The 24,793-nt window shown below is 42.6% G+C and overlaps 1 protein-coding gene across 1 annotated transcript in view; it reads left to right on the top strand.

Moving 5' to 3' along the window:
• Positions 1 to 326: 326 nt before the first annotated feature.
• LOC126997239 (uncharacterized) overlaps positions 327 to 24,793 on the top strand; it is a 231,959-nt gene continuing 207,492 nt past the window's right edge. Inside the window, exon 1 of the mRNA XM_050858237.1 lies at positions 327 to 630. Within this exon, the coding sequence (XP_050714194.1) occupies positions 327 to 630 (304 nt within the window). The remainder of the gene's footprint in view (positions 631 to 24,793) is intronic.

Below are 24,793 nucleotides of genomic sequence, written 5' to 3'. Positions count from 1 at the left end.
CATATGCCACCGGGAAAGTTTGAAGAGGGAGATGAGGGAAAGCAACCATCGAAGAAAGAACAAGGAAAGGAGGGATAGTAAAAGCTAAAAGTGGTTGACTCAGGACCGAAGGGGCAGGTGAATGAATGTAGGAAGGGGATGTTTGCGGGGGAAAATGTCCAGAGGGGAAAATGTCCAGAGGGGAATATGCCCAGGGGGGAATGTGTCCAGGGGGGAACGTGTCCAGGGGGGAATGTGTCCAGGGGGGAATATCTCGGGGAGGAAATTGTCCAGGGGGGAATCTGGCCGGCACCCTAAGTTGAGTGTGTGTGTAATAGTGTACGTGTATGCCTCTGTTTAATGTACATACAACTCCTATACATGTACGCATTCAAAGAGATGTTTTTTTTTCAAGCCTACCTTCATTTGTGCTTGTGTTTGTTGCAGGGACGAACGTACACGTGTATGAGTTCCAGGCGACGGGGCAGCAGTCAGACAGCTTCCTCCTCTACTCCAAGAACATATCATTTCCGCCCCTCGACGCTCTCACCTTCTGCGTCAGGCTCAGATTCTACTTCTTGTGGGAAGTGTCCGGCTTCCTACAGATCTCCGATGACTCCTCCGGCAAGCTCGTCCCCACCATACAGGCAGGTGGGTAGCTATCGCGGGGTTGGAAATGTTGGAAGCGAAAAGGGGATTTGAGAGTGGCGGTGTGTGTGTGTGGTTTTGGTGTGTGTGTGTGTGTGTGTGTGTGTGTGTGTGTGTGTGTGTGTGTGTTTAATATGATAATAATAATGATAATAATAATAATGAAACGGTTTTCTAGGGGAAAGATTGCAGCCCTAGAGCTGAAAATATACACAAGTTATGTGGACAAAATACATGTAGACAATGCTGATAAAAGTAGTAGTAGTACTACTACTACTACTACTAATAATAATAATAATAATAAAAATAAAAACAATAATAATAATAATAATAATAATAATAATAATAATAATAATAATAATAGTAATAATAATGAATAAAAAAATTGAAATATTTACAAATATTACTCCTAAGAGAGGTGTTCATGGAGTTTATGCTGCTGACCTTTACGGGCACGGCGCCTCACTGATTGGCGGGGACGGAGGACTGCAGGCGGTAGAAGGTTTCGGTGCTTGGGGTGGTTGAGCAGACTGCTCGCACAGCGCCGCGGTAGGGTCGAGTGTCGCTCTTAGAGGGTGGTGGAATCGGTGGCGTCTTGCTAGATGGTGTAGGCGGGCCCAGGATGATCCTGCAGGCTCGTTTTTGTACCTGCTCAAGTTGACGGCGTTGTGTGAAGTTGAGGGAGGAGGACCAAGCTGGAGACGCATATGTGAGCTTTGAGAGTATGAATGTGGTGTACACAGTCGCAAGTTCACGCTCGGGAGTCCCTAGCATCTTGAGCCGCCGCAGGAGGTAGAATTTGTACGTAGCGGTGCTGATGAGTAGGGTGGTGTGGTCTTTCCATGTGAGCTTGTTGTCTATTGTAATCCCAAGTAGCTTGTCTGACTGGACTACCTGGAGGGGAGTGTCGTTGATGGAGACTGCAGGAGGAGCGACGGGAACTGAGGAGTTGATGTGATGTGATGACCGTAGTTTTGGTGTCGTCGATGGTGATTTTGTTATCTGTGGCCCATGATTGTAAGCTGTGAAGCAGGTCTTAGAGTTGACTGTAGTCAGGGTTGTCGTTGTTGATTGTGACTCACAGTGTGGTGTCGTCTACGTACTTCCAGCGGTGCGAGGATGGAGATCAGCGCGTCATTAATCAGGATCAGGAAACACAGTGGTCCTATTTTGGTCCCTTGAGGTACTCCACAGTTGAGGTGCAAAGGGGGAGAGGCCCCTCCTTGATACCTCACCACCTGACTGCGCTGGGAGAGGAAGTAGGCCAGCCAAGACACTATGCTAGGGTGGAGACCGAGGTTAATTGCCTTGTTGATGACAGTGGTAGGTTGGCTAAGTCCACGTAGGTCCCTGATTTTTTAGTACCACTTGCTGATGTTAGTATTTGAGGCTGTGGATCTCCTGTGGGTAATATGTGGCTTTGGTTTTCTTTATTTCCCGTATTACTTAAGGGTAGGCGGTGGCCGAAGTGATAGCGTACTGGACCCACATTCGCCGCGTGATGGACGACGCGGGTTCGAATCCTCACGCTACCACTCGGATTTTTCAGTCACCGCCGAGTGGCTTAAAACTACCCACATGCTGTCCTGAAGACCACCCATCAACCCGGACTCTAGAGGAAGCCGTCCAAGCGAATCAAGAACGAGTTCCGGGGGGCAGCATGAGCCAGTGCAAGATGGCGCCACTATAAACACTCGCCTGCGCCAGAACGGGCTGGGCCGACCATCAGGCCCCACCTGGAAGAAACCTTGGGCCGACCATCAGGCCCCACCGGGAAGATGCCTACCGGCGCAATAGGCAATAACGTAAAAAAAAAAAAAAAAAAATTGCTTTCGCTGAGGCTTGTAGAGTGAGGGGCTGTTGTGAAAGGCTTGGTTCCGCTATTTAGTTAGGCGTTTTATCCTAGGTGTGATCCACGGGTTGTCAGAAGGGTGAACTCGCCTTGTTTTTAAAGGGAGAAAGTGTTGGTAGGCTGCAGTGAGTGTGTTAGCACAGTGTTTCCACTTGTCATGTATACGTCTTCCACGGTGAGTCCGTTACTATCTTATAGGGCTTGGTGATGGGTGGGACCTTGCTTGAGGTGGTGGACGCAGGTGTCCACAGGCTGCGCCCAAATGGAAGGGAGGGACTTGGGGGGAGATAGAGGTGTGTCAGGTCGATGAGGATTAAATCTGAAATATTTGGACCGTGTGTGGGGAAATTTACCACCTGGTGAGGTTTAGTTGTTCCTCTATGTCACCAATGTTTAACTGATTGAAGTCACCACAAATGATCACTTTTGCCGAGGGGAAGGGTATGCGCTGTTGGTCCATATTTTCTATGATGTGGTTGATAAACGTAAGAACATAAGAAACAGAAGAACACAGGGAAACTGCAAGAGGCCGGGTGGCCTACACAGGGGAGCTCCAGATTCCCCCCCACTACTCACGATGGGTGAGGTGTAGTTACAGGGGTTACAGGCAGAGGCTTGATCCTCGTTATACCGGCGGTACTAGGCAAGCATCCATTACCCCGTCACCTTACTGCACCCACACCTCACTGCCACCTGTCGTCCTCGTCCATGTAGCTATCCAGTCTACTCTTAAAACAAGCTATCGTCCCTGCACTAACTATGTGATTGCTGAGTCTATTCCATTCCCCCACCACCCTATTACTGAACCAATGCTTTCCTATATCTCTCCTAAATCTATACCTTTCTAATTTAAATCCATTACTGCGAGTTTTATCCTGCTGGCTGATTCTCAGTACTTTACTTATATCGCCTTTGTTGTAACCCTTGACCCATTTGAATACTTCTATCAGATCTCCCCGCACTCTTCGTCTCTCTAGTGAATGTAAGTTTAGATGTTTCAGCCTATTTTGATAGGGGAGGTTCCTCAGCCCCTGAATCATCTTGGTCATCCTCCTCTGAACTGATTCTAGCATTCTGTAGTGTGGGCACCAAAACTGGACAGCATAATCTAAGTGTGGTCTAACTCTAACTAACGCTAAATAGAGTCTGAGGATGACCTCTGCACTCTTGTTGGTTACCGTCCTGTTAATAAAGCCTAATACCCTGTTAGCCCTATTCCTCGCACTAATACACTGCTTCCTTAGTTTTAGGTCAGAGTTCACTAACACTCCCAAATCCCTTTCACACTCAGACCTGCCTATCGCTGTGGAGTCTAAACTATACCCGTGTAATGGGTTGCGTGTTCCTACACTAAGTACGCTACACTTGGTGATGTTAAAATTCATCTGCCATTTCTCTGACCAAGCTGACAGTTTGTTGAGATCCTCCTGCAGTGCTCTAGCATCCTCCCCTGTCCTAATAGTGCGTCCTATTTTGGTGTCATCTGCAAATTTACCTATGTCACTAGTTATCCCATTGTCTATGTCATTGATGTAGATAATGAATAGAAGCGGGCCTAAAACTGAACCTTGAGGAACCCCACTGGTAACATTACCCCATTCGGATTTTTTACCGTTAATGGTAACCCTCTGTTTCCTGTCGCTAATCCACACCTTAATCCAATCAAATACCTTCCCTCTTATCCCATGAGCCATGACTTTATTTAACAGTCTCTGGTGAGGTACCTTATCGAAGGCCTTACTAAAATCAAGATAAACCACATCATAGCTCTCATCATTGTCAGCTGCTTCGTATACTCTATTGTAAATGGATATAAGATTAGTGAGGCACGACTTTCCTTTAGTAAACCCATGCTGTGAGTCGTGAATTAAATTATGTCTGTCTATATGGTCCCTAATACTATCAGCTATTATTGACTCAATCATTTTACCTATAACTGACGTCAAACTAATCGGCCTATAGTTCTCCATAGAAGATTTGTCTCCCTTCTTAAATATTGGAATAACGTGTGCCTGCCTTCATGAAACAGGCACAACCCCTGTGTCTAGTGACTTCTTAAATACTTCTGTTAACTGCCCACTTATTTCAGTTTCGCATTCCTTTATTACCCTGGGGAAAAGTTCATCTGGCCCTGGCGCCTTAGTGACTTTAAGTTTATCTATCTGTCTAATCACGAGCTCCCTACTTATGTTGATGTCGGTTAATTCTTCTACCTCTTCTCCCCTGTAGATCTGTTCTCCCTGAGGTATATCATCTAATCTTTCTTTGGTAAATACAGCGTGGGGCCGAAGGCAGCGTTAGAGGGATGATATACTAGGCAGATAAGCATCGATGCAGCTTGGCGGGTGTGTGTGTGTGTGTGTGTGTGTGTGTGTGTGTGTGTGTTATACTGCAAAAGAGGGAGCTTTAGGGGGCAAAACAAAAGAAACAAGAAAGCCCGGAACGACGCTGCACCCGAAAACAGCGTTCAGAACAAGAGTTCAAAACAGAGGCATGAGTCATTTGGAGATACTTCCCACTTGAAAGTGTTAAGTCATAGGCAGGGGAATTACAGACGAAGAAAGGCAAAGTTTATCAGCAAAAGGCATGATATAATGAATTTGCTAGTTAACTTTTGTTGAATAAGGGCTCTGGATAGTATAGGGATGAGCGAGAATAGAAAGTCGTGTGCAGCGGGGTCTCGGGAGAGGTAGAGGCATGCAGTTAGCAAGTTCAGAAGAGCAGTTAGGATGAAGATAGAAAATGAAGCAACATTGCGACAGACATGGCCCTTGTATCTATCAATTTTTCACGCTGACTGCTCTTCTGAACCTGCTAACTGCATGCCTTCCCTTCTCGCGCGGCACCGCTGCACTAGACTTTTCACTCAAGCTCATCCCTATCTTGCCCAAAACCCTTATGCAAGAGTTAACCACCATATTCACACTTTCATCCCTCACGCTAGTAAATTCTGGAACACTCTCCCTACATCTGTATTTCCTCTCGCCTACAACTAGAACTCTTTCAAGAGGAAAGTATCGGGACACCGCTCCTCTCGAAATTGACCTCTCTTTTGGCCACTCTTCTAAACTTTTCTTTATGGGGGCAGTAATTAGTGGGCTTTTTTTCATTATTGTTTTCTTTTTTTCCTTGAGCTGTTCCTTTGCTTAAAAAATTACTCTAGGAATCTGATTTAGCAGATGAGATAAGAAGTTTCCAGTTTAGATTTTCAGCAAACTTAAGGATACACCTAGTGTTTAGTGTAGAAGGGGACAGCTGAGTGTTGCCGAAGAATAGACCGTATTGGGTGTACACGCAGCGCCACACTCGGCCTCCCGGAAAATTATCTTGACGGTACTTGCTCTGGTAACCTGGGCTCTTTTTTTTCTGTATCGGGATTCCGGAATAAAAATTATTGTTCGGAGGCGAATGCCCAAACATGGTGTTGCTATAAAGGATAAAATGTATATTACCCATTGCTCGTAAGTGTTAAGGTTTGCGTCTATTTAGTGTAAATATGACCATTAAGTGTCGAGTGCACATGGGGCAGTATCCATCCCGTGAACACGAGAAGGTAACATGAGACGTTTCTTCTAATAAAAAAAATGGGCCCAGAGCTGTACTTTGCATTTAAGAACCTTTGATATAATTTAATTCAATTTTAGATGGGTTTTATTTCTGAATGTGTTGTTGTTTCGACTTGACGGGGCTGCGGTAACCAACACCGGAACTGTAGATACTTTAGTAAGTAAGGAGGCGCGGCGCGGCGCGGCGCGGCGAAGAAACGAAATTATAGCCAATACTGTCTATTGACGATAGGTGTTTGTTTTGTGTTGACAGGTGAAAAAGTTCAGTTTTTGAGGTACTGAAGGACATCAAGTTTCAGCTGCCCCATTAAGAAATGAAAGCTAGGTCAGAAGTTAAGCGTAGTGTAGCCTTGAATCCTGAAATTTCCTGTTGAAGGGTCGTTTGGGTTATGTTGATCATTGCAAAGTAGATTATATAAGTTTTGGGGAAGAACAGTAACTCTACCAAAGCAGAAATAAATTGATCTGAAAGGAAATCGGCTAGAGAAAGGGAAAGAATTCATAAGATAGTTCAGAAAGCATAGATTTATGCCAGACTGTCAAAGGCTTCAGAGATGCCTAATGCAACAGTAAAGGTTTTACCGAAGCAGTAAGAAGAGATGGCCAATAGTCAGTTAGGAAAGCAAGATCACTAGCAAAACGCCCCTTGCGGAATCCATACCTGTGATTATAGGAAAGATTGGCATTAATAACTTAATAATTAAATAGGTATTTTAAAAACTTTCTTGTTAAAGATTGTTGCAGAAGCTTTAGAAAAACAACAAAGCCATGCTATATACCAGTAGTTTAAGAGATTAGAGCGGTTACTCTTCTTAGGCACACGTGGCATGTAAACACCTACCGAAACGGGCGTAAGCCACTCCCGGTGAGGTACATACGGGAGACCAGGAGGGTTCTGCAAACCCACCAAAGACCCTTCCCGTGTCCTCCCTTTCTGTTTCCCTATTGTCTCATTAACACCAGAGAGTAGTTCAGCATGCTCTCTAAAGACAGATTCTCTTACTTTCCACACCACACTACATACACGCTACACACACCACTACTTCCTTAATTTTTTTCTTCAAAATTATGTAAAAATGGCAACGCAATGCAACGCCTCGGAGTCCCCGTCTGGGGGGTGACCACAAATCCCCCAGGGCGGACTCCACTTTCGGCCCTCGACCTAAGATGTGTCTTGATACCTCTTCAAATTTTCTCTTTATTAACGTCTACAATATTCGCGGTCTATGTTCTAATTTCCTTTCTGTGGAACACCACCTCTCCTATTCTAAACCTCATCTTCTCTTCTTCACCGAAACACAGGTTTCTGAGGCTACAGACAGCAATCTTTACTCTGTACCCTCCTACTCTCTCTATCCTAAATTTCAAAGTTGGATGTTGCGTCTACGTGCGCAACGACATCACTTGCTCTCGTGCCCACGACCTTGATTCTTCCGAATTTCCCACCATCCATGGCTAAGACTTAACTGTCACTCTATTACTTATTATGTCTGTGCTGTTTATCTCTCACATAGCTCTACTAACTATGTAAAATTCTTTCTCTATTTGAACTCTTAAGTGGAGCACATCTTGACTCACTTTCCCTTCGTTGAAATCTCCATCTTAGGATATTTTAATGTTCACCACCAGCTTTGGCTTTCATCCTCTTTCTCTGATCAGCCTGGTGAACAAGTCTACAACTTTGCTCTCCTCAATGACCTAGAGCAGTTGGTTCAGCACCCTACACGTATTCCCGACCGTCTTGGAGACACGCCCAACATCCTAGACCTCTTCCTTACTTCTAACCCTTCAGCTTACTCTGTCAAACTGTTCTCTCCGTTGGGCTCCTCCGATTTTCCTTCTAAACTTTTCTTTATGGGGGCAGTAATTAGTGGGCTTTTTTTCATTATTGTTTTTTTATTTAATCCCTTGAGCTGCTTCCTTTGCTAAAAAAAAAACTCGAAAAATCTGATTTAGCAGGAAATGAGATAAAAAGTTTCCAGTTTAGATTTATTTCTTATTTCTTCGACTTATTTCTGTATCCTGTCCTATCGCTCCTGTACAGCCTCTGGACCCACCGAAGAGGCGGTGCTTCTTGCCTTTCGCTTCTGCTCGGTGGGACGACCTGAGGGTGTACTTTTTCTCATTTCCCGTGCAAGGAATACTGCTTCCAGGAGAGAGATCCACCTGAGTGTGCCCAGCGCATCACTGAGGTGATTGTCTCTGGAATGGAGGCACACATTCCACGTACTTTCTCTACCCCTCATGCTACAAAGCCTTGGTTCAATCACGCTTGCTCTCGTGCTATCAAAGATAGAGAGGCGGCTTACAAAAGGTACCAGAGACTTCGCACTCCTGCTAACCATGATCTTTAAATTTCTGCCCGGAATCGTGCCAGATCTATTATTCGACTCACCAAAAGCTCTTTCATCCACAGTAAATGTCAAAACCTTGCTTTTTTCTAATTCTTCCCAAGACCTCTGGCACCTAGCCAAAAAATTCTCCTCCAAATTCACTTCTTCATCTTTCCCTCCTCTCCTTAACCCAGACGGCAGCACCGCCATCTCATCTATCTCTTAAGGTTGAACTCTTCGCTCAAACTTTCTTTAAAAACTCCACACTGGACGATTCAGGGCATATTCCTCTTACTCATCTCCCCTCTGACTCCTTTATGCCTGTTATTAAGATTCTTAAGAATTATGTTTTCTATGCCCTCTCTGGCCTCAATCTTCAGAAGCCTGATGGGCCTGATGGAGTGCTTCCTATTGTCCTCAAAAACTGTGCTTACGTGCTGACACCCTGCCTGGTCAAACTCTTTCGTCTTTGCCTGTCAACATCTACCTTTCCTTCCTGCTGGAAGTACGCCTTCATACAGCCTGTGCCTAAGAAGGGTAACCGTTCCAATCCCTCAAACTACCGTCCTATAGCTTTACTTTCTTGTCTCTCTACAACTTTTGAATCAATCCTTAACCGGAATATTTCTAAGCATCTATCCGCTTCTGACCTTCTTTCTGATCGCTAGTATGGGTACCGCAAGGGGCGTTCTACTGGTGATCTTCCCTTCCTAACTGACTTTTGGTCATCCTCTCTTATCTGTTTCGGTGAAACTTTCGCTGTTGCTCTAGACATATCAAAACTTTTTGATAGGGTCTGGCATAGCTCTTTTCTCTTTCCTTGAGGTTGGGTGTTCTGTATCGTCTCCACCAATTATTTTCCCCCTCCCAGATGGTGTACATATACAGGGGACTTGTCCGCCCTCGTATGGAGTATGCATCTCATGTGTGTGGGGGCTCCACTCACACAACTCTTTTGGACAGAGTAGAGTCAAAGTCTTTTCGTATCATCAACTCCCCTCCTCATGCTGACAGTCTTCTACCTCTTAAATTTGGCCGCCGTGTTGCATCTCTTTCTATCTTCTTTCGATATTTTCATGCCGACTGCTCTTCTGAACTTGCTAACTGCAAGCCTCCCCCCTTCCGCGGCCCCGCTGCACTCGACTTTCTACTCAAGCTCATCCCTATACTCTCCAAACCCCTTATGCAAGAGCTAACCAGCATCTTGACTCTTTCATCCCTTGCACTGGTAAACTCTGGAACAGCCTTCTTTCGTCTGTATTTCCTCCTGCCTATGACTTGACTTCTTTCAAGAAGAGTGTATCAAGACACCACTCCACCCGAAATTGACCTCTCTTTTATAGGAGCAGTGATTAGCGTGCCTTTTTTTCTACACTTTATTTTTGTTGCCCTTGAGCTGCTTCCTTTGTTGTAAAAAAAGAAAAGCATCTTCCAAGTAGGAAGGAAAGACAAATAATGAAAGCAACGATAAAAAAAATGACAAGGCAGGTTCCAGCACTGAAACAATTTTTAAGGGCAATAAAACGCACTCCATCAAGTCCTTAAACATTCTAAGGATTCAAGCCAGAGAGGGTATAGAAAACATCATTCCTAAGAATATTATTGAGGCCTTTTGAAGTCTGAGAAAGTTAATGGATTGAAGGAACGTGCCCTGAATCGTCCAGAGTGGAATTATCAGAGGTTTGATAATTTGTGGTGTGAGATTCTGAACACAAAGTTCAGTCTTTGAGACAGCAATGACAGATGAATTGCCATGGGAACTAAGAAAAGAAAACGAGAAGAAGTAAAATTGATATTTTCGCAAGATGTCAGAAGTCTCTGGAAGGACTAGCTTTAGAGATTTGCTATTCATTAAATAATTTGCGGGGCAGGCGGAAAATAGGTTTGGTGCAGTTCCGGGCAAAAATGTAAAGATTTTGATAATACAGAAGTTTGAAGGTTTAGGTGCCTCTTTTGAGCTGCCTCCTTATCTCGGATAGCGTGAGAAGAAGCGTAATTTTACCAGGGGCCGTATTCTGGATAGTCTCGGAGTATTCCTGACTTCGAGGGTGCTCGTCAACATCCAATGAGTTATCATCTCATTTACCGAAAACGAAAGCTTATGAGATGTATTAAGCATTTTTTCTTCTGCTAACCACATTTCAAACTAACTGTAAGGCGATTTTGAATTATAAAGCTTACCATCAAATGTGCTGAACTCTCCAATATAACTGAATTCCATACTGGGTGACTACCGACTCTAGCTTTAACTCGAGAAACGACAACGGCCCCATCCCTTAATTAGGTTACTAGCGTTGAACTTATTTATCCAGAGATAGGGCTTATAAAATGTATGGTGGTAACAGTATCTTGAAATGTGAAACTTTCTATCGTACGTACTGAAATCTCCAAAACAACAGAAAACAATATGTGATGTTGGCTGGGGAGGACGTGTGTTTTGGCTGATCGTAATGGAGTTGCTCGTGATGGGAGGACTTAGCCATACTTAGAGGAGAGATAAAAGGTTTAGAGATTCATTGTACATTCTGCACGTCAGTGACAAACATTTATTACGTCACTATGAACTCCCACGAGAAAAGAAATATGTGTGGCTATGCCAGGAACTGAACCCGGCAATTGCAAGGTGGACCCCTTTAGGTCATAATTATGTTCGTTCACTTGATGCAAAAGTTTGAACAGCCCTCGCATTTCTTGCTGGTGGTAGTATTCAAACTGTTGTTGGCAGGGTTGGCGGTTTAAACCAAATGGTTTAAACCATGGTTTAAACCAATAAAAAAAACAGTGGTTTAAACCAACTAATAAAACCATTTTTTTTCTTTTGTGTGTATCTTTGTTAGTTTCATCAGTATTGTGGTTTTAACTATATGTAAGATTTTAATTATGTACAGCAGGGTTGGCAGTTTAAACCAGGGGTGTCAAACTCAAAACCCTTCGAGGGCCAATTCATACTCTGAAGTGCCGTCATGGGGGCCAACAAGGGTAGAAAATACATTGACAAGATTGAAGTTACCGTGATACCGCGGGCCATTTATGACTATCCCGCGGGCCATGAGTTTGACACCCCTGGTTTAAACCAAAAACCCATCAATAAAACCAGTGTTTTTTGTGAATCTTTTTTAGTTTCATCAGGTATTGTGGTTTTAATTATATGTGGTTTTAATTTTTTTTATTATGCACAGTCATTTTACTAACACCAGGATGAAGACGTCAGTTGGTAAACTCAAATCTCTATTCAAATGCTGTAATTTCAAAGTAACTGAAAACATAATTTTGGTACATTATATATATATATATATATATATATATATATATATATATATATATATATTTATATATATATATATATATATATATATATATATATATATATATATATATATATATATTTGCCACTTCACTAAACAGCAGATAAATTGTTTGAAAAAAAATCCTCTCCAACCATGCATACAGAAAAATACTGGTAGCTAAATTATGTGTAAATTCAAATGTAGTACAATACTTATTCATACTTATTGTTTTCTGAAACTTACTGAGCAAATGCATATAACATACAGTACTGCACTAAGCCACAGAAATCAGGTATGTGTAATTTATAATGGAGTACAACAAATTTATATTCATTCCTACAGAGCAATTATATATTGCATACAGTACTGCAGTGATCCATACACACACACAAAAAAAAAGGTAGTTAAATTTCAATGCCATACAAAACATTTATATTTGTAATATATAGGTATAGAAAGCAAAGAGCAAGTCTGTATTACTGAGCAGTAAGTGCATCACCGAGAAACCCAGCTTAACCTTGCATTATATTTTCCATTGGCCCACTGAGCGGGAGTTATGATAGAAACAACACGAACAATACGCGTTCTGCGGTGATCAGGAACGTTAGGTCCTGAAACGGTACCAAGAGGAACGGTACCCTCATCTGATGTGTATAATGCTTTTTTCTGATGTTTTATTCACTAGATATATTATAGAATCTGGTCAACGTCTTTGACTTCCAGCACCTTATTACCAATATAACTGAAATAATATTAAAAACACCCCTGAATATACCAAAAATTATGCCAAATGAGGTCAGGCATAAAACTTAATTTCCAGTACGCCAACCAGGCCTGGAATATACCAAATTGGCATAATTATGCCAAACCTGGCAAAGAGTAACTCACGATTCTAGTCATTCAGAGCTGCGAGCTGCGGTCGGGAGCAAGGTGCAAAGTGATAGTGTTGTGTACCGGTAGTGTATTACTGTAGCAGCGAGGTATAGTGTAACTAGATATTGTAGGAGGGGCATCGTGAATGCAGTCATCAGCGAGGGGGGGGGGGGGGGCGCTGTCCTGTAAGCTGCAATGGTAATCGTCGCCTGAATAATTGCCATGACCACTATTCTAATGATTTTCAGTCCTAGTGACTCTATTCTCATTAATAACTCAGAATAAATATTACTTAGGTTCTAGCACAGTAGTAATTAGATGCATGCTGTCCTTGTTGCATGGTGACACTGGCGTCTGTGGACTTTAAATTGAGGGAAGACTCAAACAGTTAAACTTGCATTCTCTAGAAAGGCGAAGGGTGCGTGGAGACATGATCGAGGTTTATAAATGGATGAAGGGCTTTAATAAGGGAAACATTCATAAGGTTTTGTTGGTAAGAGAACCGGGTAGGACACGAAGTAACGGATTTAAACTGGATAAATTCAGATTCAACAGGGACATAGGCAAAAATTGGTTTACTAACAGGGTGGTGGATGAGTGGAATAGGCTTAGCAGTCATGTGGTGAGTGCCAATACAATTGTCACATTCAAAAATAGACTAGATAAATTCATGGACAGCGATATTAGGTGGGGTTAGATACACGGGAGCTTAGGGTCAAAGGAGCTGCCTCGTACAGGCCTACCGGCCTCGTGTAGACTCCTGCGTTCTTATGTTCTTATGTTCTTATGTACATACGTACAGCCTGTGTATGCTAAGGCGGCCATTGTTGTTCTGAGTCATCATAACAGCGCCCCTAACTCCAGGGAGCGCGATGCAGCGGCAGTATGGAGTGCGGGATATAGCCAGGAAAGCGCCCCCCCCCACCCTCTCTCTCTCTCTTTCTCTTTCTCTCTCTCTCTCTCTCTTACAACTGTATTTGTAGCATGCAACTGGAAAATTAAAAGAGGTCTTTCATGTTTTACTACTCTTTAACATTGCAATTAAAAAGCATGTTAGAGAAGCTGCATTTTGCCTCTTTTACAGACTGTATAAAGATCAAATGAATATATTGCTAAATCAATCTCTAAATCTATCTATAATTCCTTTTCAAACTCATATATATTTATATGTATATATATATATATATATATATATATATATATATATATATATATATATATATATATATATATATATATATATCTCGCTCCTGTACACCCTCTGGACCCACCGAAGAGGCGATGCTTCTGGCATTTTGCTTCAGCTCGGTGGGACGACCTGAGGATGTACTTTTCCGATTTCCCGTGGAATGATTATTGCTTCCAGGATAGAGACCCCTCTGTGTGTGCTCAGCGCATCACAGAGGTGATTGTCTCTAGAATAGAGGCATACATTCGTTCTTTTCTCTACTCCTCACGCTAAAAAGCCTTGGTTTAATTACGCTTGTTCTCGTGCTGTCAATGATAGAGAGGTAGCTCACAAAAGGTACCAGAGCCTTCAAACTAATGCTAATTATGAACTTTACATTTCTGCCCGAAATCGTGCCAAATCTATTCTCCGACTAACCAAAAATTCTTTCATTAATAGAAAATGTCAAAACCTTGCTTTCTCTAACTCTTCCCGTGACTTCTGGCATCTAGCCAAAACATCTCCTCCAACTACACTTCTTCATCTTTCCCTCCACACCTCAGTCCTGACGGCAACACTGCCGTCTCATCTATCTATAAGGCTGAACTCTTCTCTCAAACTTTTTCTAAAAACTCCACTCTGGACGATTCTGGGCATATTCTTCCTACTCATCAGCCCTCTGACTCCTTTATGCCTGTTATAAAGATTCTTCAAAATGATGTTTTCTATGCCCTCTCTGGCCTCAATCCTCAGAGGGCTTATGGACCTGATGGAGTGCCTCCTATTGTCCTTAAAAACTGTGCCTCCGTGCTATCACCCTGCCTGGTCAAACTCTTTCGCCTCTGCCTGTCAACATCTACCTTTCCTTCTTGCTGGAAGTATGCCTTCATACAGCCTGTGCCTAAGAAGGGTGACCGCTCCAATCCCTCAAACTACCGTCCTATAGCTTTACTTTCTTGTCTATCTAAAGCTTTTGAATCAATCCTTAACCGGAAGATTCAAAAGCACCTTTCCACTTCTGACCTTCTATCTGATCGCCAGTATGGGTTCCGCAAGGGGCGTTCTACTGGTGATCTCCTAACCTTCTTAACTGACTCTTGGGCATCCTCTCTTAGCCGTTTCGGTGAAACTTTTGCTATTGCGCTGGACATATCAAAAGCTTTTGATAGGGTCTGGCACAAATCTTTGCTTTCTAAACTACCCTCCTACGGTTTCTGTCCTTCTCTCTGTACCTTTATCTCCAGTTTCCTTTCTGACCGTTCTATTTATGCCGTGATAGACGGTCACTGTTCATCCCCTAAATCTATTAACAGTGGTGTCCCACAGGGTTCTGTTCTATCTCCCACTCTTTTTCTGTTATTCATTGATGATCTTCTTTACAAAACGAACTGTCCTATCCATTCCTACGTCGATGATTCCACTCTGCATTACTCAACTTCTTTTAATAGAAGACCCACCTTACAAAAACTTAACGACTCAAGGCTGGAGGCTGAAGAACGCTTACCCTCAGACCTTACTATCATTTCCGATTGGGGCAAGAGGAACCTGGTGTCCTTCAACGCCTCAAAAAAACAGTTTCTCCACCTATCCACTCGACACAATCTTCCAAACAACTATCCCCTATTCTTTGACAACACCCAGCTATCACCTTCCTCAACACTAAACATCCTCGGTCTATCCTTAACTCAAAATCTCAACTGGAAACTTCATATCTCATCTCTTACTAAGTCAGCTTCCTCGTGGCTGGGCGTTCTGTACCGTCTCCGCCAGTTCTTCTCCCCTGCACAGTTGCTGTCCATATACAGGGGCCTTGTCCGCCCTCGTATGGAGTATGCATCTCATGTGTGGGGGGGCTCCACTCACACAGCTCTTCTGGACAGAGTGGAGGCTAAGGCTCTTCGTCTCATCAGCTCTCCTCCTCATACTGATAGTCTTCTACCTCTTAAATTCCGCCGCAATGTTGCCTCTCTTTCTATCTTCTATCGATATTTCCACGCTGACTGCTCTTCTGAACTTGCTAACTGCATGCCTCCCCCCCTCCCGCGGCCCCGCTGCACTCGACTTTCTACTCATGCTCATCCCTATACTGTCCAAACCCCTTATGCAAGAGTTAACCAGCATCTTCACTCTTTCTTCCCTCACGCTGGTAAACTCTGGAACAATCTTCCTTCATCTGTATTTCCTCCTGCCTACGACTTGAACTCTTTCAAGAGAAGGGTATCAGGACACCTCTCCTCCTGTATTTGATCTTCCTTTCGGCCACCTCTTTTGTTTTACTTTAGGAGCAGCGAGTAGCGGGCTTTTTTTTAATTATTGTTTTCTTTTTTGTGTGTGCCCTTGAGCTGCCTCCTTTGTTGTAAAAAAAAAAATATATATATATATATATATATATATATATATATATATATATATATATATATATATATATATATATATATATATATATATATATATGGCGCCACTATTAACACTTGCCTGCGCCCTGACGGGCTGGGGCCGAATACCATACAGGCCCCTCAAGCAAGCATACTGGCGCAATAGGCGGAGACGTAAGAAAAATAAAAAAAATACGGATACAATTCTGGAATAAAAATACTGAAATAAAATCTATGTGGTATAAAAAAAAAAACATGGTTTAAAGCAAAAAGAAATGGTTTAAACCTCCAAAAAACATGTTTTTTGGTTAAAAAAAAAAAAACATTGGTTTTTGCCAACCCTGGTTGTTGGTGATGTTACAAGTGTGCACTACTCAAGTGTATCAAGATGACGTAATATAAGCTCTCTACAAGACGGGACTGAGGGATATTAAAATGCCCAATGAATTAACAGATAGCACAAATTGCATAGAAAATTTTGCAATGAAAGCCAGCTCCTACAAAGTATTTGGTTCGGTATGCTGTACCCATGTTGCCATAAAAGCAGGCAGTGTAAATTAGCCTTTATATATGAACCGCAGAAGCTACCATTCCCTCAATTTGCAGATTGTCTGTAAAATTGAGAACTTCTTTGTAAATTGTTCTTGGTTCCCAGTAATGTTAATCTTACATTACAATAGACTCACCAAACATAACCAGCCAAATATTATAACCATGTGAAATCATTGCTTTTTCGTCTCATCAGCTCTCCTCCTCTTACTGATAGTCTTCTACCTCTTAAATTTCGCCTCCAAGTTGCCTCTCTTTCTATCTTCTATCGATATTTTCACGCTGACTGCTCTACTGAACTTGCTAACTGCATGCCTCCCCTCATCCCTCGGCCCCGCTGCACTAGACTGTCCACTCTAGCCCATCCCTATATTGTCCAAACCCCTTATGCAAGAGTTAACAAGCATCTTCATTCTTTCATCCCTTACACTGGTAAACTCTGGAATTGCCTTCCTTCGTCTGTATTTCCTCCTGCCTATAACTTGTCCTCTTTCAAGAAGAGTGTATCAAGACACCTCTACACCCGAAACTGACCTCTCTTTTGGCTACTCTTATCTACTTTCTGTTGTGGGAGCGGCGAGTAGCGGGCTATGTACATATATATATATATATAATATATATATATATATATATATATATATATATATATATATATATATATATATATATATATATATATATATATATATATATATATATATCAGAGCTGGGCACATCCGATTATCAATCCGATCGTCCGATCTTCCGATCTGATCGGACAGCAATTGGCGATCGGAATGCAATGATTGGATCATCTTTGTAAAAGGTAATCGGACTGTGGAGATTGGAACTTCACAAACTAGCTTCCGATCACCGATCACAGAAAAAAAAAATTGTGGTCAACGTTGTCATGGCAACAACTGACTGCAGACATTTTGAAAACTCACTACTCACTTCTTACAATTATTTTTATACAAGTTGCTACATAGTTTCTTCAATAAGCGTATTTATTTATAATATTAAGCAATAATTATTGATCGTTGATTTATTTAATCCTGGTAAGGTATCGTGAACGAAACGCGCAGGCGCAAAGTCGCTTTATTTACTTGGCTCTCACTTCATTAATTAACCCAGTTAAACCGATTAACCGCTGTACCTGGTGAGGGACAAACGCATTTTTATATAATCTAAGGCTTTACCTTTTAACGAGTAATTCATGTATGTGAATATGACTAGGCTATATGTTACTATAGTGACGTAATCTATCGACTCGAAAGCTGTGTCCACATTAGGCCTCACGAGGCGACTCTTGCACCGCCTCGCCAGTCACTGTTATTCTTGTAATGTTTATTTTTCACGTGCCAGATGCAGGGGTGCTGTTTCAGAATATCAATCATCATATGAGTGTTGCCCCGAGTTCACTCAACGTTGTCCTCAACGTTTCCAGCTTTGATCTGAGAGCAGCACGCAGCTGATGTTGCTACGTTCACGCCTCTTTCCCCCAAAATATCTCTCGCCAGAATGGACATGTTTCCGGTATACATAGTTATTTCAAATTCTGTCTGTATGGATAAAACTGGCCCTAAATTCAGCTATTGGTTTTTTTTTTTCCTTCATGTAAAATAGTAAATGTGGTATAAGATATGGATTAAAGTTGAGGAAAAATCACGTGACCTGGAAACGGGTGCTGATTGGTCGTGACGTCACGATGCAGTCAGCAGGCCGCCAACTTTGTGTTACTCCGAGATTTCGTGTTGTGATGTATGTTTCTAGTGGCTAGCATTGCCTGGAGACGTAAACCGCAGTCGTTGGTGATTCGTGCCAATGTGCAAGAGTATATATATACGAACAAAAGTACTCCACGAAAGATATTTCTGTCTGTGCTAGTGAATCCTGCAGTAATTTTTTTAGTTTACCCTCGGACTAACTTTTCATCGTGAACTCAACTATTCTCTCTACTGTCACGTCCTCTGATTATAGAATATTGGTCTGCATTCGTTTTCTTCTTATTCATCTTCAGGCGTTGATTATCTCTCCCTGACGTTCCAGAGCCATTGTTTTCTCTAGGTTAGGCTAGGTAAATTTCCATAATACTGTTATGCCGGACGTGTTACTTGGGTTCCGTGTCGCCGTCAGGAGGCTCCGTGAGAGGGAGATATGTAAACACTTTGCACAGCTTCTGTAGTTTAATATTCTTCCTTAGTAGTACACTTCACTCTGACTCTTCACTTACCACTAGCTTACTATGACTGGTACTGGACTCTTCTCGCCCTCTTCTCCTATATATATATATATATATATATATATATATATATATATATATATATATATATATATATATATATATATATATATATCCAGAACAGTACAGTCTAGAATGTTACAGTATATTTTAAATCATACAAGAACATGTAGCTAAAGTATGTGCGAGTTGGCATCACTTCCCGCCTGGCGCCTGGCCGCGCCCCGCGGGGCGCGGACGAGGCTTTGCTCCCCGCCCTCCTGCTCGCTTCTCCTGGAGCCTTCTAGAGGCTTATGGACGCCGGGGGAAGCTTCCAGCACAACAATACTAATATAAATTCAACCTTGATTATTCTCTATAGTCTCCCCTCGGACTAACTTTTAATCGTGAACTCAACTATTTTCTGCAGAGCAGAGGCGAATCGGTTGATTTCACTCCCATTTTAATAATATAGCATATTTCTAACACTCTTAAGGTGTTCTGTAAGCACCTATAACATACCTGCTGGACGCAGTTTGGAGCTGGAGCGGCCATAGCTGATGAAAAAACAATGGACACAACACTAGTACTGTCGTCTGCTGTACTCCGCCTCAACCTGATGACGTCACGACCTAATGGTGGCTTCTCCCCGTGAGATGAGAAGAATTAGTGATATCTCTCCAATATCCAGTCAACTAGCGATTTGTAGGACGTAATATGTGCACTACGTTATCATTGGTACGTGGCACAATGCATTTCTAGGCTCTTCCCAGAACCGGAAACATGTCCGTTGCCAGCAGCGGCCTCATGCCCGTCCGTATTCTATTGTTTTTGTGAGTCCAGGGGCATACACGAGTCGCCTCATGAGTCGCCTCGTGAGGCCTAGTGTGGACGCGGCTTAAGACATGGTTCCCACTATTCCGTTTTCACGGATCCGTCGATCGTCAGTGACGTCATCGACGGCGGGGACAGTGGGAACCAGGGTCCACCCGGGCCCGCGCGTTGAGCTCCGTCGGCCCAGGCAGAGATGATTCCAAGTTAACTTTTGGGTTCGTGACGGGCGCGGTGGTGGCCCCCATCCAGTGATGTTGAATATTCTACATATGAAAATATGAAATGGAAGTACAGTCAAGTCGCGTATGACGTGGATTCGTAAGGCGCGGTTTCCTATGACGCGGTATGATTTCAGAACCGTATGTTCAGATCACGCGCATAAAACCATCTATGACGCAGTTCGTGGTCTTCCCTGGCCAAACAAGCGCAGAGTTGCCAGGTTGGATTTTTTTCCGAGGGGGAAAATCTCATGGTGGCGGTTGGGTAAATATTCACTTCATTCAGAGAGAGAGAGAGAGAGAGAGAGAGAGAGAGAGAGAGAGAGAGAGAGAGAGAGAGAGAGAGAGAGAATATCCATAACACCAAGATATCCACTCATGCACTCAGTCTCAATCACTCTCAGCCTCTCACTCGTGTGAGGAAGAAATGAGGGACATCATGAGCGACTGGCTAGTATCGGTACCGGTACCGAGCAGTCTGGTACTGGTACCTGCCCACCCCTAGGTTCCAGTACCGACCTGACGACTACACAGTACATATAAGGTGCAAGGTACATATGCACAGTATTCCCTCGGTGGCAGGCGATGCGAGCACGGTGTCCCAAGAACTAACCCTCGCCAAAGGCGGAAACCACTACGGTCTTGACCGATCCTCGCACGGGAAAACACGGTACCAGGACGGTACGTGCCCGATACGTGCCCGGCAAGTGCTCGGCATCGCACGGTTCACCCCGGTAAACACCCCGCTAAAGCAGCGCCGCCTATATATTGGGCACCCTGGCCAAAGCACTGATAGCTGAGATGGGGTCAGGGTTGCCAGGTTTACTCAGGAACGTGATACCAAATACTTCAATTTTAAATACCAACTTAACTTTTCCAATACCAAACTAATAATATAAGATATAAGTTTTCGTAATTCTTGTTTCCACTCGGTGAGATAAGTGCGACCAGATTCATCGGAACCTTTCCACTTCGACATAGTGATACCTTCACAGTTTAGAGCCGGCAACTAACCGGAAGCGGAAGGTGGTGCGTCGCTGCGTTGTGCGTATCTGTACGATACGTGTATGTCTCTTTACGAGACTAATACACGTCTCGAGACTCTCGTACAAAAAAGCGTGTCAACCAGAGGGTTTGAGAGGGGGAGGAATAGGGTAGGGACGGCCTGGCGAGGAAATTAAAAGAGTTGTCGGGGGTCGCTACCTGCAGGGCCGTAACTAATGACTATTTATTCGTTGCCTTTTAATACTAATCCTGGTGTCTCTGGTTTGCAGGGTGACGGTGAAAATTGAATGATGCAGCACCGGTAAAAATTCACCCCGAACGTTCCAACTAAGATATGAAAATATTAAACTTTTAAATACTATAAAAAAATAGTTGGTTACTGGGGAGCTTGAACTGTCTATGTACGTTTCTTTTGTGTGTGTAAGGGGATGTATAGTTGGAAGTATTCCTTTATTTTTTTTTATTTTTGTATAGTTCAATACCAAATTTCATTCGTTTCATTACCAAATTTGAGTCCAATACCAATCACAGTGCTTCAATACCAAATGGCAACCGTGGCATTCAAAGATTGCTCCCCCCCCTATTGGAGGGTGCACGGGCCTTTGCCAAAGGTGGCCCGTAGCAGGGTACCGACAGACCGACTTTATGGGCGATCAAAATCTAGCCGACCAAGTCGGTCTGTTGACGAGGACTGGCGTGTCTCTGTACAATCCTGGTTCTAGGATTCATCCCCTTAAGGGAATCGGGCCTTTGTATTAATTAATTATTTTAAATATCACAACCCTGGAGAGGGTGGCCGGTTTTATATAAGCTTGGGCCAGTGGTTTGCCAGCTACTGCCAGCCAGTACAACGTTTTACCCTGCCGTGAGCATTCCTAGGGCACCGTACTCACACCGTGAGAACACCGGGGGGAGAAATTATGACCTGGTAAAGACCGATACGCGTCCGGCAAGAGCCGGTACGTGCACGGTGCTTGCCCGGCAGAGACACGGTAATGAAAAACATTGTACGGTGTCGGCACGGTATCTCGTGATCAAAAATTCTGTCGGGCCGCTCTCGGATAAAGTTACTGTCGACTGCGGCTTTTTTGGCCGCTAGCTGGTGCGTGCCGGCGTGGAAAGATGTGCCCTCGTTGAGCGCCGACCAGTGCCGATTTTTCCGTGGGCGTGGCGAAGTAACCCAATTCGGCGTGATTCGAGATGTACCGGGCGTTGGTGGGACAGGGCCTTAATCTAGCTAGCTGTTATCCCTTCTTCTCCAGCAGCAAGCACAGCGACAGCAATCAATAAATCGTGGTTAATGCTGGCCATGTTTGTCAGGGAAAGGCGCACGACGTAGGGACGGAGTCTGTCTCATCCGTGCCGGGCGGCTGCTGTTTTGGTGACGTAATTTTTGTCATTAACGTTAATAGTTAGAATAGTGAACAATTATTTTTCCATACTTTCATAAACTGAATAAAAAGGGTAGACTTAAATAAATGCCTAAAATAAGAATTTAAGAACTTTTTTTTCCTTTACCATGTCCTATATACCAAAAGAAAGAGGGAAAAAAATTATAAGCAAATAATTAGCTTATTACTTATTTTAAATTATTATGTAAAGAACGCTTAAAAGAGTTGTTTTTAATTATTATTTAAAAAAAAAAATCATTGTAAGTTTTAATGATCGGATAATCGGAATGGTTAATCGGAACAACAGTACTTAAAAAAATGATCGGATGATCGGAATCGGATCAGTTGCCCAAAGTGATCGGATGATCGGGGATCGGAACAGCAAAAAAGTGATCTGTGCCCACCACTGATATATATATATATATATATATATATATATATATATATATATATATATATATATATATATATATATATATATATATATATATATATAATTTTTGTTGCTCTTGAGCTGGCTCTTTTGTTTAAAAAAAAAAAGACTAAAATGTCTAATTCACAGCCTGCAGTTAAGTTTTGTGCACGAAATGAGACTATTATGCCTAATCCACAGCCTCAAGTTAAGTTAAGGAAAGGAAATTGTGTTCATAACTTCCTCTCAAAAAGATTGTGTGGAAAATTCCAGAAATACATCAAATGCAAATTGATGAACCCTTCTATAGGTAAAGGTACGACGATACGCTATAGCTGCGCATGCCCTATACGCTAATCTTAGACCTGCCTCCCCAGCTCTGAAAAATCTCCGCTCCAAATCCACATATCAGACGAGTATTATCCAAACGGCTGATGGTCAGATGGCATTACATGCGGGTGGGTTCCGGAATTTGGGCAAATGTACAAAGCAGAGCCCGAAGCGAAAAGCTCGCACTGGCTAAATTACAGACGGCGGCTGCTGATCCACCAACAGATGAAACTGCACCCTCTCTTGCGGAAGTGAGAGAGGCTGTAAGGAAGTTCAAGGGTTGGAAAGGCAGCTGGGATCTGTAATATTAGTGCAAAGATGCTGAAACCCGGGAGTGAGGCCTGATTCATGCATGCGGTTGCATGCGGTGAAGCCTGCTGCGTGGCTGTCTGTTGCAATTTACCTTAACTGGATTTTTTTTTCTTACAGTAAAGGAAGCAGCTCAAAGACAAGAATAAATGAGAAAAAAAAGCCCGTTAATCACGTCTTATATAGAAGCAAGTATAAATGCGTGTCGAAAAGAGAGATGAATTTCGTGAGGAGAGGTTTCTTGATATTCTATCTTGAATGAGGTCAATTCGTAGGCAGGAGGATATACAGACGAAGGAAGACTGTTTCAGAGTTTATCAGTGAAATGGATGACAGAGTGAAGATGTTGGTTATCTCTTGCATAAGGGATTTGGACAGTATAGGGATGAGCTAGAGTAAAAAGTCGAGTGGAGCGGGGCCGCGGAAGGGGGAAGGCATGCAATTAAGAAGTTCATCAGAGCAGTCAGCATATATATATATATATATATATATATATATATATATATATATATATATATATATATATATATATATATATATATATATATATATATATATATATATATATATAAGGCGAAGGGTGCGTGGAGACATGATCGAGGTTTATAAATGGATGAAGGGCTATAATAAGGGAGACATTCATAAGGTTTTGTTGGTAAGAGAACCGGGTAGGACACGAAGTAATGAGTTTAAACTGGATAAATTCAGATTCAACAGGGACATAGGCAAAAATTGGTTTACTAACAGGGTGGTGGATGAGTGGAATAGGCTTAGCAGTCATGTGGTGAGTGCCAATACAATCGTCACATTAAAAAATAAACTAGATAAATTCATGGACAGCAATATTAAGTGGGGTTAGATACACGGGAGCTTAGGGTCAAAGGAGCTGCCTCGTACAGGCCTACCGGCCTCTTGTAGACTCCTGCGTTCTTATGTTCTTATGTTCTTATATATATATATATATATATATATATATATATATATATATATATAGATATAGATAGATAGATAGATAGATATAGATAGATAGATAGATAGATAGATAGATAGATAGATAGATAAATAGATAGATAGAAGATATTAAGAGATGCAACACTGCGGCGGAATTTAAGAGACAGCAGACTGTCAGTAAGGATGAAGAGCCTTAGATTCACATGAGATGCAAACTCCATACGAGGCGGATAAGGTCCTTGTATGTGGATAGCATTTGTTAGGGGGAAACGAACTGGTGGAGACGATATAGAACGCCCAACGTCGAGGAAGCTGATTTAGTGAGAGGAAATGAGATTTTCAATTTAAGATTGTGACTTAATGATAGACCAAGGATGTTTAATGTTGAAGAAGGTGACAGCTGAGTGTCATGGAAAAATATAGGATAGGTGTTTGGAAGACTGTATCGATTTGAAAGGTGAAGAAATTGAGTTTTTGAGGCACTGAAGGACACCAACTTCCTATTGTCCTATT

This window comes from Eriocheir sinensis, chromosome 12 (assembly GCF_024679095.1).
Source record: "Eriocheir sinensis breed Jianghai 21 chromosome 12, ASM2467909v1, whole genome shotgun sequence".
Lineage (NCBI taxonomy): Eukaryota > Metazoa > Arthropoda > Malacostraca > Decapoda > Varunidae > Eriocheir > Eriocheir sinensis.
This window is presented reverse-complemented; position numbering and strand designations above follow the sequence as displayed.